Raw genomic sequence first — 15,880 nt, 5'->3', positions numbered from 1 at the left:
GGCAGCAGAGTTTAGTAATCACATGGGGTTCAAGACCACCCTGTCCAGTGCCCTCTACTGCCTGGGGCACTTTGGTTTCCTGAGGCTCTTACTTTCTAAAGCTCATTCCTTGGCTTTAAGCACTACCGCAGCTTAAAAAAAAAAAAAAGCACCACATGGAGGAACTGTAATCTTACATATTCTGGGGCATCTAGCTGTGAACTTCAGCCTCTGAGATGCTCTTTGTCACTGGGTAGCCCCGGGAAGAGTTGTGCCTAGCATTTATTCCTGATGCCTCTGATCTTCCAATGACCTGGGAGATGTGGGATTTGGAGGGAAGGAGCCAGGTGGCTACCCCATGTCCCACAGTCTACATCTCCTGCAGGCGAACTGAAGATCGGCCTCCTGGATTTCCTGCTATTTGGCAGCCTCATTGCAGCTGTGGACCCGGTGGCTGTGCTGGCTGTGTTTGAGGAAGTCCATGTCAATGAAGTCCTGTTCATCATTGTTTTTGGGGAGTCACTGCTTAATGACGCGGTGACTGTGGTGAGTGATGCTGGGGTCCCTGGAGTAGCTGCAGAACATTTCACTTGCATGGAGGCTCTAGGATACCTTGCCAAATGGTCATTACCAATGTGCCTCAGACACATAAGCTAGAAAGAGGGCCATTATCTGTACATGGCTCCCTTTTAAGCCATGTTTGTAAGCTAAGATGTCCAACTCCTGCAGGGTATGTCTACCACCTGTTCCTTTTTATTGGTGCAGCAGCCTTGGGGAATGACTTGGGGGTTGGGAGATACAGGCTTTGACCTTCTTCTGCCTCCCTAACTCAGCTTCATCCAATTTCTCTCATTTACAATCTTAGGCCCATTCTTTACCCGCTTTGGCAGTAATGCTGCTCTGCTGAAATCTCATATCCACATCCCTCAGAGCTAGGGTTTATAATTTTGAACCCACCCTTGATATTACCCACTATTTCCTAAGAAACACACAGACGAAGAAGCAAACAATGAAGTCTTACAGCAATTGCATTAATCTGCTGGGCCCACTAGAACAAATACTACAGAAGCCTGTGGCTTTTTTTTTTTATTAACTTGAGTATTTCTTATATACATTTCGAGTGTTATTCCCTTTCCCGGTTTCCGGGCAAACATCCCCCTCCCCCCTCCCCTTCCTCATGGGTGTTCCCCTCCTCACCCTCCCCCCCTTGCCGCCCTCCCCCCAACAGTCTAGTTCACTGGGGGTTCAGTCTTAGCAGGACCCAGGGCTTCCCCTTCCACTGGTGCTCTTACTAGGATATTCATTGCTACCTATGAGGTCAGAGTCCAGGGTCAGTCCATGTATAGTCTTTGGGTAGTGGCTTAGTCCCTGGAAGCTCTGGTTGCTTGACATTGTTGTTCATAAGGGGTCTCGAGCCCCTTCAAGCTCTTCCAGTCCTTTCTCTGATTCCTTCAATGGGGGTTCTGTTCTCAGTTCAGTGGTTTGCTGCTGGCATTCGCCTCTGTATTTGCTGTATTCTGGCTGTGTCTCTCAGGAGAGATCTACATCCGGCTCCTGTCGGCCTGCACTTCTTTGCTTCATCCATCTTGTCTAATTGGGTGGCTGTATATGTATGGGCCACATGTGGGGCAGGCTCTGAATGGGTGTTCCTTCAGTCTCTGTTTTAATCAGAAGCCTGTGGCTTAAACGATGAGAGTTTACTGTCTCAATGCTGAAGGCTGGAGGCTAAGAGCTAAGCATGGTGGCTGGCTCTGGAGGCCCTTCTCCTCAACCCACAGATGCTATCTTCCCCCTGGGTGCTCACATGGTCATCTGTGTGCCTATGACCTGCCCTTTTCTTATACATTGTTATGCACATCCTATTGATCACATTTAACTTTAGCTACTCTTTGAAGACGTCCTACCAAACAGCTTTGTTCTGGGGTCTTTTGGTCGGGACTCACCATGTCAGTGAAGGGAACACACTCAGCGTCTCCCTGATGGCTTCTCTGACCCACACAGTGGAGTAGGCGTAAGGTCTCCACAAAGATGAGGTTGCCTTCGTCCTGGCAGAGAGAAGCAGGTACAGGAAACATGAGCACTACTGACGCTTTAGTGCAGCCCTGTGGAAATTTCGAAACCTGTCCCCACATGGACTACACGTCGGTGGGAGGAGATGAGGATTAGCTGGTAAGAATGGGCCCCGAGCACTCAGCTGACACCCGAGGAAGTGTGTTTGGTTTCTTCTGCCCTCTGAAACTGCCTGTGGTTCTGAAGAAATTCCCCAAGTCTTATGCTCCCTTGAAGTGTAGTAGAACCACAGGGTGCCTTGTATCAGATTTCTGTGTGTACGAGACCCTTTGGGCCCATTTGAGACCTAGTCTGAAACTCAGAAAGTAGCCCTCAGCCTTCCTGAGCCACTGTAGACCTGACGACTTCCCTGTGTGTAGTTTGGTGAGCTTCCTGTGGACCAAGGGTTCCCTCATGCCCTCATGGTTTATGCCTTTCCCACTTCCTTCCTCATAATGAAGTACGACCCTCCAGGGGCCTTGACGAGGGCTCAGTGCTTAGTGACAGTCCTAACCCGTCTGCACAGCTGCCTCAATGTTTCTTGAACATGTCTACAAGAACACAGAACAAGACTCAGAGATTGTACGTGTTTCCCTGGTTCTGGGACACTCACTTGTCTGCTATTTCTACGGATCCTTTCCTGTTGACGATTGCTAACTTGTGCTCACTTTTTAAGTGTTTTTAACTGCTTCAGGTGTCAACTCTGGGGCCCGAACCTAGAAAAGAGGGGATCTGGACAGAGAGTGGTCAGTGTGGATACAGAGCTGACCAGATATGTTCCTGTCTTCTGTACCCTTAGGTCTTGTACAATGTGTTTGAGTCTTTCGTGACGCTGGGTGGTGATGCAGTGACTGGCGTGGACTGTGTGAAAGGCATAGGTATGTACAGGGGGTGTTCCTGCCTGGCCTGTCTTAGATCTAGTAGTCAAAGAGCACAGACACTTGTCTCATCTCTGGAATGGAGTCCCTAGGGTCCCTCCTATACTGGGGTCTCCAGCCTATGCTCAGGTTACTTACCATGCTGAGTTCTTTTCCCAGAACAGCACAGGAATACTGTGATCAGGCCCTGGGTGATCCTGTGTATTCTCCTGGGAAGGGATATGGACAAACAACCCAAGTCTCCCTAGGCAAGGCCAGATGGACAGTGTATAAGGACATAGGGTTCAGACCTTGCTACTGACCCAGCCCTGCAGGGACGTCAAGTCAGTGCCTCCTACCATGGGGACCTGTCTCCTGCATACCATGCTTCTGTCCTCTACCTCCTGCACTACACTTGGAGACCAGACACTCTATCCATAGAGAACCAAGTTGCCTCACTTCCTAAACTTTCAGCATTGCTATGAGCAGTTGCAGGAGCCTTCTGTGAGGAATGAGTAGCCAACCTGGTCAGCCTCACTCACATCACCAGCCACAAAGGACCGTTCATTCCTTTCTCTCACAGTGTCCTTCTTCGTGGTGAGCCTGGGGGGCACTCTGGTGGGTGTCATCTTCGCCTTCCTGCTGTCCTTGGTGACTCGTTTCACCAAGCATGTGCGTATCATCGAGCCTGGCTTCGTCTTTGTCATTTCCTACCTGTCCTATCTGACCTCCGAGATGCTGTCCTTGTCAGCCATCCTGGCGTAAGTCCCCCTCAAGAGACAACCCTCTGCTCTTGGCTGGGCTGGGTAGGTGGCTTTCTAAATGGTGATGTGTCAGACGTCCCCTGCATTCAAAGCCTGGCAGAAGGTGCCACTGTGTGCAAAGGGTATCTTGGGCTCTTTGCCATCATTCCTGGTGAAGGGGCTGTCAGGATGAGCCTGGTCAATGCCTGCTGTCTCCTCCTTGGAGCACAAATTTCAAGCCATTTTGTAGCTGCCACCTCCATGGCTTTCATAGTTGTTTAGAAATTCATTGACAGAGGCAAAGAAGTCAATCTATTTTTTTTTTAATTTTAAGAAGTTAATAAGTCTTCAGAATTACTCTAGGCTAGATAGGTGCCTACTGAGAAGACATAGTAAGTGTGCGATATGGCTTATGTTTGAAGAATGATCTGTCCAGAAACCCTATCCCAGCCTCTGCTGGCATGCTACCTCCCACTCAGGCTGGAGCCTCCTGACACCAAAGTTGGCCCCAAGCTTCTTCAATGGCTATTATCATTACCTGGTCACCAACTAGCTACCAACAGGCCCTCATGGCTGCGTGTGAAGGCCGTTCCCTTCTCAAAACTCCATATCTAGTCTTGGAGTATGGAAGGAGCTGGGTAGGTCCAGCTCAGGGTATTAATCCTTTGGAAGAACGGGGTCCATACAACATAGGACTGGCCATTGTAGATTACAGCTGCTGGGATGTAGAGGCCTGCAATGCCACCAGAGAGACTGGAGATGGCGGGAGCTGGGTCTGGAAAGATCTGGTCTGTAGGATCAGCCTGCTTGAATTGAGGCAGGGAAACCTCACACTGCTCTTCCCCCAGCATCACCTTTTGTGGCATCTGCTGTCAGAAGTACGTGAAGGCCAACATCTCAGAGCAGTCGGCCACCACCGTGCGCTACACTATGAAGATGCTGGCAAGTGGAGCAGAGACCATTATCTTCATGTTCCTGGGCATCTCGGCTGTGGACCCCGTCATCTGGACATGGAACACAGCTTTTGTGTTGCTGACACTGGTCTTCATTTCTGTATACCGAGCCATTGGTAAGGGCTAGGAGCGCTCATGGTAGTGTCTAGACTCCCTTAGTTTAGATCACAGATTTGCCCCCCGCCCAGGGTGGCTCAGTAATAAATCCAACCACTGATCTCCATAAAGGCTAAGATGTTTCCAGGAGAAGCATGGGGATCACGGCGGCACCAAGAGGCCAAGGAATGGGAACTGGGAGCTGGGGTGAGAGCAACATTATTGCCTCATCCTACAGAGGGCCTGACTAATAGTATCCTTGGGATAAAGCCACTGTCCATCCTTCGCAGTCAGCGAGGGACAGAGGGGCAAAAGGTTTTAGGGAATCCTGAGGGGTGGCCTTGAGGGGAAGCAGCCACGGAGCTGAGTGACCCCTTGCTACAGGTGTTGTTCTGCAGACCTGGATCCTGAATCGCTACCGCATGGTGCAGCTAGAGACCATTGACCAGGTGGTCATGTCCTACGGTGGCCTGCGTGGGGCAGTGGCCTATGCCTTGGTGGTACTTCTGGATGAGAAAAAAGTCAAGGAGAAAAACCTGTTTGTCAGCACCACTCTCATTGTGGTCTTCTTCACAGTCATCTTTCAGGTGTGGCTCCGCTTGCCCGGGGCCCTGCCTTGGGGTGTCCAAACTTTGATCCCACCTAAGAGCAGCTGGTGCCACAGGGCTCAACCTTGTAGGCTGATTGTTTCCAGATTCCACGCTTTAATTGGTTTTTGTAATTTTAGTAATTAGGAGCATTTTGTAGGTTTTCATGTGGCCCCACAGGGGACATAGCACAATTTGTCAAGTACCACTTCCTGGCTAGGACTGATGAGAGCAGACCTAGTTATGTCTGCAATGCTGATTGATTGGGCCCTTTGCATCTGGCTGGACAAAGTGACCACTGGAAGTTCTTATGTCCATTAGACATCCACAGCACAGGGACTTTGGGGCAGTGCCAATGGATTCCTGGGTCCTTGGACTGTGTACAGTGGGAGAAGAGATCTAGTGTCTGTCTGGTTTCGGGCACAGAGGACCCTGGGGGATGCAGGGGTTGGTGATCCTGCCTGGCACCAGAATTAGTGAGGCTGTCTTTCAGGGCCTGACCATTAAGCCCCTGGTGCAGTGGCTGAAGGTGAAGAGGAGCGAGCAGCGTGAGCCGAAGCTCAACGAGAAGCTGCATGGCCGGGTAGGGAGAGGTCTGAGGGCTCAGTCTGGGAAGACATGGTCTGGGAAGACAAGGTCTGGGGTAGGCTGCAGGGGAGGAATGATGGCCTGTTAAGTTTTTTTCCTCTGAAAGGCTTTCGACCACATCCTCTCAGCCATTGAGGACATCTCAGGACAAATTGGACACAATTACCTCAGAGATAAGTAAGTAGCCTAAGTCATAACATCCCCCCTTCTACCCATGACCCCTCAAATATAGAACAATGGGTTCCATAGGTGCAGAGAGGGCCACTAAGAACATTGGAAGCCATAGCAATATGATACTACAGTTCAAGAACCACAAAACACAATTTCTGGAGGACCTCTCCATTTAAAAGATCCAGAGACAAATTGTCTGGGTTCGACACTGCCCCTGAAGTTCTACTGGGGAGAAGGATGAACATATGAACAACATATGGACACTTTGTCATGTTGCATGAACCCCCATTCCCAGGCTTAAATGTACACTACACTTCCAGGTGCAGGCAGTCGAAAAACAAAGTTAATGCTAACAAAGAGGATAGAGCATCCATCAAAACGGGGACCGGAATCTTATTCCCGATGATCTTCCCAGGCATATAGAGAGATGTCCTTTTACTGACCAATTAATGCTAAACTTAAATCACGTAGGAATTAAAAACGAGGAAAATAAATCACTCCCCTGTTTTATTAACAGGTGAAAGGTATGTTAGTATTTAAAATTATCTTGTTTATGAGACAGGAATCACTCATTTGTATTTTACTGTAACATAAAGTGATACTTGCAGTTATATGATGGAAACACTTGTCTCACCCTTGTTAGTATTTGTTTTGAGATAATTACTTGGAGTCCATGTGAAAGCACAGAGTTAACTTGAGCAACACACCCTAGGCAGCATTGTCTTCGAAAGTTGGAAAAATGGCTGCTGCTGTCTCAGTCTTGGCCCTGACCTCTCAGCACTTGGAAAGTCAGATGGCCACTTGGAAACCTGGCCATTTGGTTACTTAAAAAAAAAAAAGGCATATAGTTCCACTGCCAGCCACTGCTAAAAAAAAACAGGAGAAAGCAAAGGATGAGACCTGAGGTGGCATGACAGCCTCTCACTTTAAAACTCACTTTCAGATTGTTACAATAGATAAAATCCAGGAGGGAGAAAAGGATGGTCCATGTTGACTAGCTCTGAAAGGCATTTGCCTGTTCTGACCTCATTCTAATCTATGTGGGGCAGACAGCCCCAGACTCCCAGTGCTGATGTGATCTTTTGTCCCCCAGGTGGTCCAATTTTGATAGGAAGTTCCTCAGCAAAGTCCTCATGAGAAGATCTGCTCAAAAATCTCGAGATCGGATCCTGAATGTTTTCCATGAGCTGAATTTGAAGGATGCCATTAGCTATGTGGCCGAGGTACTAGAATATCCCGTATATCACTCTGCTGAAGTTGAGGGTTGAAGTAAGACAACAGATGCAGTCTAGGGCATAGGGTGAGGGCAGGGATGGGTGACCCTTGTGAGCTATGCTCGAATGGCTCACCACAATGCTCTTGTGAATTGTGGAGTTGTACTCTAGGAACAGCGTATGTCGGAGTTTCCTGCCACTCAAGAATCAGAGGTGTAGGTACAGCAACTAAAACCAAATGCTCCTGATCATGGAGACTGAGCTCTAGAGGAGCATGAATGCCTGCATTTTCCCTAAAAAGAATGACAGGTGTTGGGAAATGGGGGATGGGCCCAGGTCCTCCACCTATTCACACGTGTACAGTGTACTCAGAAATAAGTTGGCAGACGTTTTCTACTGACTCACTTGTACATTCAAAAGACATAGCTGATACATGCACACCCAAATGTATAGTAATGCTCACATTTACATATATGAACACACATATATCCATCTACATGTAAACTAATACATACATATATACATACGTGTGTAGTCATGAACACATGTATGCATAGATACAACATAGACATACATGTTTTACACATTCATATTAAATCCTTCTATAACACACATGTGACTGTCTTGTGGCCAATGCACTCATGACCCATCCACTCCTGTTTGGGCTCCATGGCATCCTTTATTAATAGACATATGTCCCAATTATGCACCACATGACCCAAGGCCATTGCCACTCAGAGACTCTGATAGGGACGAAAACCACCTCCTAACCTTCAAGCTGGGGTGGTATACCCTAGATATTTTTGTGTCCTTTAAGAGATTCTGTTTCTACCTACTGTTTTTTGTTTTTTTCCTGCTCAACTTTTAGCTCTGCTCCTCTCAAGTGAGGCTTTGATAACCTCTACACGGACCTATCCCAGCTCTTACTTTGTCTGTTGGCCCTTGCTGAGCTTCAAAGTGTCTAGGGAGCACTGGACAGGGTCCCAGGAAGACTGATCTTCCTTGGGCTCTACCGCTGCCTGCCAGAGCCCACAGGCCCTTGAGCTTGGTCACAGGATCTTCTGACTTCTACATGGCAGGTGCCACCTAAAGGTCATCCTTGAATGCTAACGAGTCTATGTCCTCCTCATAGGGAGAGCGCCGTGGGTCCCTGGCCTTCATTCGCTCCCCAAGTACGGACAATATGGTCAATGTGGACTTCAGCACACCCCGCCCATCTACAGTGGAGGCATCCGTCTCCTATTTCTTGTATGTGACCAGTTTATAAACTTCCCCGGGAAAGTGTACTCCTTAAAAACCCTTATGACCCCCTAAGCCTCCTATAGGGCCCAAGGCAATTGGGTCAGGAAAGTATAAGTAGACCAGGGTAGGAGAAGGGAACAGAAAGGTGCCAGCATCCCCGTCTGTGAAAGCACTCCTTTATTCAGCAGTCAGCAGGACTGTGTTTGTGAAGCACGGAGATTAGAGAGAAAGAAGAGGGCAGGAAAGGAGAGTGGCAGATGCCTGACCTGGTCCAGCATTTCACACCCTTCAGCCCTGGGCAGCTAATGGTCAGTTTTTATGATGGTGGCTATTCTAGTGCTTAGGAGAGGCTGTGGACCTCAAGACTCACAGTTGGGCTGTAGAGGGTTCAACCTTACACAGAAGTCTAGAAGGTACTCTGGGAGACCATCCAAGCAGTCCTGAGGCCAGAAGGGACTATGAAGTACCTAGGCAGGACTTCCGTGTAGCTATTCCCCTGGGCTCAGTGTTGATCCATGCAGGAGGGAAAATGTCAGTGCTGTATGCCTGGACATGCAGTCCTTGGAACAGAGGCGGAGGAGCATCCGTGACACCGAGGACATGGTCACCCACCACACGTTGCAGCAGTACCTCTACAAGCCTCGGCAGGAGGTGAGTACCATGGGATGAGCCATCCAGAGCCCTCCTATCCCACAGAGTAAGCCTTTGTCATCCCCTCATGAGAGGTGGCTAGTGGAACCCGGCCCCCACACCTACAGCGATGTCTGCCTTCTTCTCAGACAAGGGGCCTGCAGGGATGGGCTACAGATGTTGTGACCTACCTGGGCCATACAGGCCCAGCTGACTGCCAGTTGTTCCCATAGTACAAGCATCTCTACAGTCGGCACGAGCTCACACCCAATGAGGATGAGAAGCAGGACAAGGAGATCTTCCACAGGACCATGCGGAAGCGCCTGGAGTCCTTTAAGTCGGCTAAGCTGGGCATCAACCAGAACAAGAAGGCAGCCAAGCTATATAAGAGGGAGCGCGCACAGAAGCGGGTGAGGGAGGGCGGGGCCAGTGGTGGTAGGGTGGGCTGCTGAGTAGCAGGAAGGGGTCCTGCTGGCCAGGCAAGCTGCCAGGTGAACTGCCCTTCACCAGGGCAGAGGCCAAGTCCCTGCAAGTTAGGGGCCTGGGTCTGGGCGCATCTGTAAGAGCTCATACTTGTCCACAGAGGAATAGCAGCATTCCTAATGGGAAGCTGCCTATGGAGAATCTGGCACACAATTTCACCATCAAGGAGAAAGGTAAGAACTGTTCCTCTGCATGTGCTTGATTCAGGAGGGACTCCTGCCTGTACCTGTGGGCTGTACCCAGGGATTCTGATCTTGGGCCTCCATGCATCCCTTGGCCGGTGGGGGTAGGATACCTCTAGATCAGGCACTCAGTGCCCTTCTCCCACACTCCTGCTGCAGAAGCATGGATGAGCACTCCCACTATGGGGTGGAAAGACATCTCAGCATCTAAGAGTGGTTGCTGCTCTTCCAGAGGACCCAAGTTCAGTTCCCAGCACCCACAAAAGGCAACTTAAGCTACCTGTGACTCCAGTTCGAGGGAATCTAATGCCTTCTTCTGGCCCTCATAGGCACTAAACACGATCATGTGCATGCACCACTCGTGAAAGCACACACACACACACACACACACACCTTTCAAGATAAGTGGTCTTTCTCCATCCATTCCTTTCATTGTAGGCCTTGGGGTCCCAGCCATTCCTATCCAATAGACCTTCCTGAAGACCACATGTGGTTGGGTCACGAAAGGAAGCACTGTAGGAGTGGTTCCGGCCTTCGCATAACTGGCTACAGCCCCTTGGACCCTGGGTTACCCAAGTGCTGAGAAAAACCACCCATGGTGGGGAGGAGTGAGTGGGGGAGAGTGTACTAGCAGCCATCAAGAACTTGAGGCATTCTTACTCAAAAGTATTCTCTTTCCTCTGCTACCTAGATTTGGAACTTTCAGAGCCTGAGGAGGCCACCAACTATGAAGAGATCAGTGGAGGCATTGAATTTCTGGCCAGCGTCACCAAAGATGTAGCCTCTGACTCTGGGGCAGGTGAGATGGGAGAGGCCAGTGGGGGAGATGTCCCTGCTGCATTAAGTGAGTTTGGTCATTGAAGGCTTGGGGAGGCTTAGAATCGGTTTTAGAGGTGTAACCTCCTCCACCTAGATGTCTTCCCAGGGCAGATGGCAAGTATATCTGGAAGAACAGGCCAGTCCTGATGGAAGGGAGGTGTTGAAATTGTCTAGGTTTTTTGGGGTCTCGAATGTGGAGGGAAGATGTGGGATAAGGGTCAGATGTATAAGTCTGACCGTCAAGGTTACCTGAAGGTGGTAGCCGCAAGAGGAATTGACAGTCCCCCAGTACAGAGCCTATTTACCCAGCCTCCTACTGCCCCCAAGAGTGCTTCTTTGAGGTTGACCAGCTGCCCTTTCTCTTAGGAATTGATAATCCTGTGTTCTCCCCTGACGAGGATCTGGACCCAAGCATCCTATCCAGGGTGCCACCCTGGCTGTCCCCTGGGGAGACTGTGGTGCCCTCCCAGAGGGCCCGTGTCCAGATTCCCAACTCTCCCAGCAACTTCCGCCGCCTGACTCCATTCCGCCTCAGCAACAAATCAGTGGATTCCTTCCTGCAGGCTGATGGCCCCGAGGAACAGCTCCAACCCGCTTCCCCTGAGTCCACACACATGTAACTGGTTCCTTCCTCCAATGCCTTCTTTCTTCCCAGCTGTTGCCTTCAGGCCTCTCTACAGTACCTGCACCTTTTCAGACTTTGCAGCAGCTGTCTTCATTCTGTAAACCCTGCCTTGGCCATCTGTCCAGCTGTATATTTCTTGGGAGGACTTCCATTTGAGTCTGCTTCTCTAGCTAATGTGTAGTATCCAGATGGATTTAAGGGCCTGGCATGACGGTGTATGCCTATAACCGCAGTATTTACAGAAGATAGGAAGACTAAGGGTTTGAGGCTAGCCTGAGCAACGTAGAAGTATACCGTGGTCAGGTCTCAGGCCCATTTCAGATGAAAATGAAAGTGGTTTTCTATTTAGTGGACATTTACAGAGTCCTTTAATCAGTCCAGTGTGAAATGAAATGAAGCACGCTCCTTTATAATTGGAGATTCTCGCTAGCCCTGGTCATGCACGCACGCACGCACGCACGCAACACACACACGCAACGCACGCACGCACGCACGCACGCACGCACGCGCCACTGATTCTCTCCTAGGAGTCCAGTTCTGAAATGCTGTAGTAATAACAGGAAACCTGTTTGTCCCAGCGCTCTTCCACCTGCTCTTTGCTTCTGCCTCTGGGCTCGCCTCCACTTCCTCTCTTTCGACAGGGTCTCGCTGTGCAGCCCTGGCTGTTCTGGAACTAGCTCTGAAAACTAGGCTGTCTTGGAACTCAGAAAAATGCCTACCTTTGCCTCCTGAGTACTGGGATTAAAGGCCTGGCCCTTTGAAAGAGCCTTGTGTACCTTGAGGCTTGTGATAGGTTGCAAGGGTAGCGCAGTAGTACCCAGGAGTGGGTGTGCACCCCTTGTAGAGGGAACTGCTATCAATGATAGGGTTTGAAAGTGTCAGAATAGCGGGAGTGATCCAGATCTGCTGGCTGCTCAGTGCACAGCTGCCAAGGAAGGTTCAGAGACACTGGCTGGAACGCCTTGTAACTGCAGTGGTGCATAGCGGAAAATGCCCCATTGTGTATGAAAGGCTAGGGGTCCTTCTGAGGTACCCTTTCTATGGTCAGGCACCTAGTTTGGGGCAAGCCACAGAGGAACAGCAAACTCAGGGGGAAGGGAATCTTGGGCCGAGTACAAGTTTCTGTATGTCAGTGTTGATCTGGACTGGGAGTCATTCACACTCTTTCTTCCCACAGGTGATACAGGCTCTGGCACACCACTTACTGGACGCTTGTCTCGTCAGTCATCTGCTGCTGCCCAGCAGCCATTGCTCCCTGCAGGGCTTGCCCACCCACGTGCCCCAAGCCCCGCCCCACCTGAGCGCACTTCGACTGTCACTTTTGCCTCTGGTGTTCCTGGGACAGAGCCAGAGCACCGGGCCCCACCCAGTGCCCACGCTCGGTCGGCGGCTGCGCGCCGGGTACACAGTAGGCGCTCATTCCAAAAGCCTCGCCCACGCCGACGCCCAGCTCTGCTAAAACTCGCTTCTCTTCCGGGCTCTACAGAACTGCCACTGCACGCTCTGGAGCAAGAAGAGACGCCGCTGTGATCGCTGCCTGGCCGATGGCCCAGCTCCGAGGGTCTCCCTCAGTGGCCCCTCCCCAACCAGCTAGTGTTCTTAGGGTCCAACACACCCTAGGAGTTTTAATGCATAGCCTAGCCCTAGGAAGAATCTTTTAATCCATATGGTGTCCTCAGGATACCACATTGCCACCTGCCGTCTTCTTGCCCTGGTTCAGTTCCTAGGGCTCTGTGGTGCTGCCTCCCCACCCCTACCCAGAGGCGAGCCCTTGTTAGTGTTTGCCACCCTTATTCTGAGAGGAGGAAGATCCCTGAGAGGCCTGTAGCGGACTTAATCACTGCTGGTACAAACAAAGGTCTCAAAAATTGAGATTTGTAGAAGTGGCACCACCCAAATCAACCTCATTCTAAATAGGCAGCAGTTTCTTGTGCGTCCCCAGAATATACACCCCTGTGGCCCTATCTGACCCCTTCCAAGTTAGTTCTCCAGACTGCCCTATCACCTTATGATCAACTGCAGAAATATTTGGCTCTTCTAGCTCAGACTTTCCTGTCCAGCCCCTTCCAGCCTGGGCCTTGCCGTCAAAAACAAGGTGTCTGGCCTGAACTATCCCTAAGTTGGGAACACTGCAGATGGCCAGGCAAGCTGGGTTAGGGGCTAGAAGTGGCCCACTGGAAGCCTTCCTTGGTCAAAATTATAGCCAGCTCTGGCATCTATCAAAGGAGGGCTCTACATCACCCAGGAGTAGAGGAATGCAGGAATCCAGTCTCTGAACATTTTGTCCTGTCCCTAGGTCTTCAGGGCCTCCGCCTTAGAACATTGGCCCTCTGGAGGGGTAAGAGGCTGGGCCCTCAGCCCTTATCAACTTCCTCAGAAGTCCAGTGTTCAAGAGTCACCTGAGCTTTGCTTCCAACTCACTAGAAACTTTGCCTGCACCACAGGGAGATCGAGATGGGGCTAAAGGTGGACTTAATGACTTCCTGGAGACTTCTGAAACAAAGCACTCAGGTCTCTGCTCAGGAAACTAAATACTGTGTCTCAGGAACAAGGTTGACAGTTACCTTCAGAGGAGTCACAGGAAAGTCTGTCAATCTGTATTAATGCTGCAGTTGATTTGTAGACAGGAAGAGAGCTGGGAGGAGTGAAAGCAAAGCAAGTTCGCCCAACATACTGCATTCTGCTTCAGAGTGTCCCCCCCCCCCAACTGAGCCTGCCAGTATGCTGTTGACTGTCTAGTTCACACTCAGCCATCAGATGCTCAGCATCTGGTTTCCACAGCCCTTGAAGCATTTGTCCCTTTCCGAATTGAAGTCCAGCCACTGGACAATGCCAGGGTCAGTAATTTCACCAGACTATTTGGAGCTGCCATTTGGGGTACTTCCAAGGCAGGCTGTGCTTGGCTACTGTACCCGGGGTGTTCTGAGAGGCACCTATCAGCCTCTGCTCTGCAGACAAGTTTCTCAGACCTTTCTGTGCCAGGACACTGCCTTAACACCTCATCCAATCTGCTGGACATGGGGTCCAATTCCCACTGCAGAATTAGAAGCCAAGTGTGACGAGACAGTGCCTCAGCAACTGTCACCTTGCACCAGATACCCAGAGATACCAAAGCTAGCAGCCGGGGGTGATCAATCTGTGGAACCCTTTGACACTCTGTCCATGTTTTAGCTGTGCACAGGCCATGTCCTTTGAGTGTGTGAACTACACCACTGGGCATAGCCATATGGAATCAGTCTTGACAAGAAAGCCTCATTCACAAAACCCCACTTCCTGTACCTAAATGATACATACAGTGGCTACATTTCATAGTTGAGGACCCTCTTGTTCTTGTCATTGTTGTACAATAGAATGTAAAATCCTATGAATGTATTTCCTTAGGAAAACTATTGTAAAAGTTTTTTTTTTATTAGGAGAGAATTTCTATTTATTTAATACTGAACTTTGACCTACTTTGTGGTACTACAAAGTATACAAATTTAGGAAATTTGTATTTCCGCTTCTGTATTTTCTTGAAAATAATTTTATTACAGTGTTCAATATACTATGTATTACTAATCTTTTTATGAAAGGAAATTTAAAGAACTTCATCAAAACCAGAAATATATTTTGAGTGGTTAAAATTGTGTATTAATGTTGTGAACATAATCATAGTTGAACTTTAATTCTGATCTCAGAATAATGTGCCTTAAAATGCCCCCATGTGTTGGGCAGCATCTGTACAAGGAGTCCATTAGCAAAGCTGCAGTGACTACTTGTTTATGCCTATTAAAGACACTTCAAGGCATTTTGGGTGCAAACTTTATTTATGAATGAAAAATCCTATCCAAGATGATTTGAGGAGCAGTTTATCGTGCATTAAAACTAAGGTAAGTAGAGAGTTGTTCCTGAGGCCACCCTATTAGGGATGGGAAGCTGTTGGGACACATCTGTGGAAAGCCCCAGTTTAGCACCTCTTGGATATAAGACAGATCAGATACCTCCCACCATGGCTGTGAGGGTGACTGAGGTGCTACAGATAGCAAAGGCCGAGAGGACGAAGGAACGGCAAGAAAGGGCATGGAGGAGTCTCTGAAGGCTGAGGTCAGGACAGTGCAAGGCAGGGGTGTATGGCACAGCCTGTTAAACATGAGTTCTAGAGGTCCTGCAACACATTTTTTAATTTTCATTTTTAAATTACTTAAAACTGCAAATCAAAGCAGAATCCCCAGACAATGGTTGTTTACATGAGGAATCTCAACCGTTGAGGGTACAGTCATCTCAAAGTAGATATAACGGGTAGAGTAGAACCCAGCATGACTCACAAAGTCTGCTTCATGCCTTATGGGAAGAGGTAAAGTCCAGGAGTCAGGAGAGGAGTCCTTCCAGGCTCTTCTTGGTTTTAAGGGCTGCTGGCATCTCCAAGCATTCCCACGGGACTTCATGTGTGAGTTCCATCACACTTGCAATGATTCTACTTGAAACCAAAGTCTGATTCAGGGTTCTAAGGTTAAGACCTCAATCTTTCCTTTTAGAAGTCACAATTCATTCCACTGCAATAAGAAAGGAAGTGAGCCCGTGTGACTCTGCTTGTTCAGCTTTCCCCGAACTCTGCATTAAAAGACTTTGTTGGTGGCCTGGTTCTGGCAACCTGTACTCAAGTAAGTGTCCAGGCGTCCGTGC

The 15,880-nt window shown here is 49.4% G+C and overlaps 1 protein-coding gene across 3 annotated transcripts in view; it reads left to right on the top strand.

Moving 5' to 3' along the window:
- The window catches only part of Slc9a3 (solute carrier family 9 member A3), a 42,869-nt gene extending 27,864 nt beyond the window's left edge, over positions 1 to 15,005 (top strand). Inside the window, 15 exon segments of one of the 3 annotated variants that reach the window (NM_012654.3) lie at positions 365 to 525; positions 2,828 to 2,906; positions 3,469 to 3,646; positions 4,477 to 4,697; positions 5,062 to 5,264; positions 5,758 to 5,847; positions 5,959 to 6,029; positions 7,117 to 7,246; positions 8,370 to 8,485; positions 9,001 to 9,130; positions 9,343 to 9,519; positions 9,693 to 9,765; positions 10,466 to 10,573; positions 10,960 to 11,209; positions 12,396 to 15,004. In NM_012654.3, the coding sequence (NP_036786.2) occupies positions 365 to 525; positions 2,828 to 2,906; positions 3,469 to 3,646; positions 4,477 to 4,697; positions 5,062 to 5,264; positions 5,758 to 5,847; positions 5,959 to 6,029; positions 7,117 to 7,246; positions 8,370 to 8,485; positions 9,001 to 9,130; positions 9,343 to 9,519; positions 9,693 to 9,765; positions 10,466 to 10,573; positions 10,960 to 11,209; positions 12,396 to 12,399 (1,991 nt within the window). In that variant the 3' untranslated portion in view covers positions 12,400 to 15,004. 3 annotated transcript variants of the gene reach the window in all.
- The last annotated feature ends 875 nt before the right edge of the window (positions 15,006 to 15,880 follow it).

This window comes from Rattus norvegicus, chromosome 1 (assembly GCF_021556685.1).
Source record: "Rattus norvegicus strain SHRSP/BbbUtx chromosome 1, alternate assembly SHRSP_T2T, whole genome shotgun sequence".
NCBI classification, from domain to species: Eukaryota; Metazoa; Chordata; class Mammalia; order Rodentia; family Muridae; genus Rattus; species Rattus norvegicus.
This window is presented reverse-complemented; position numbering and strand designations above follow the sequence as displayed.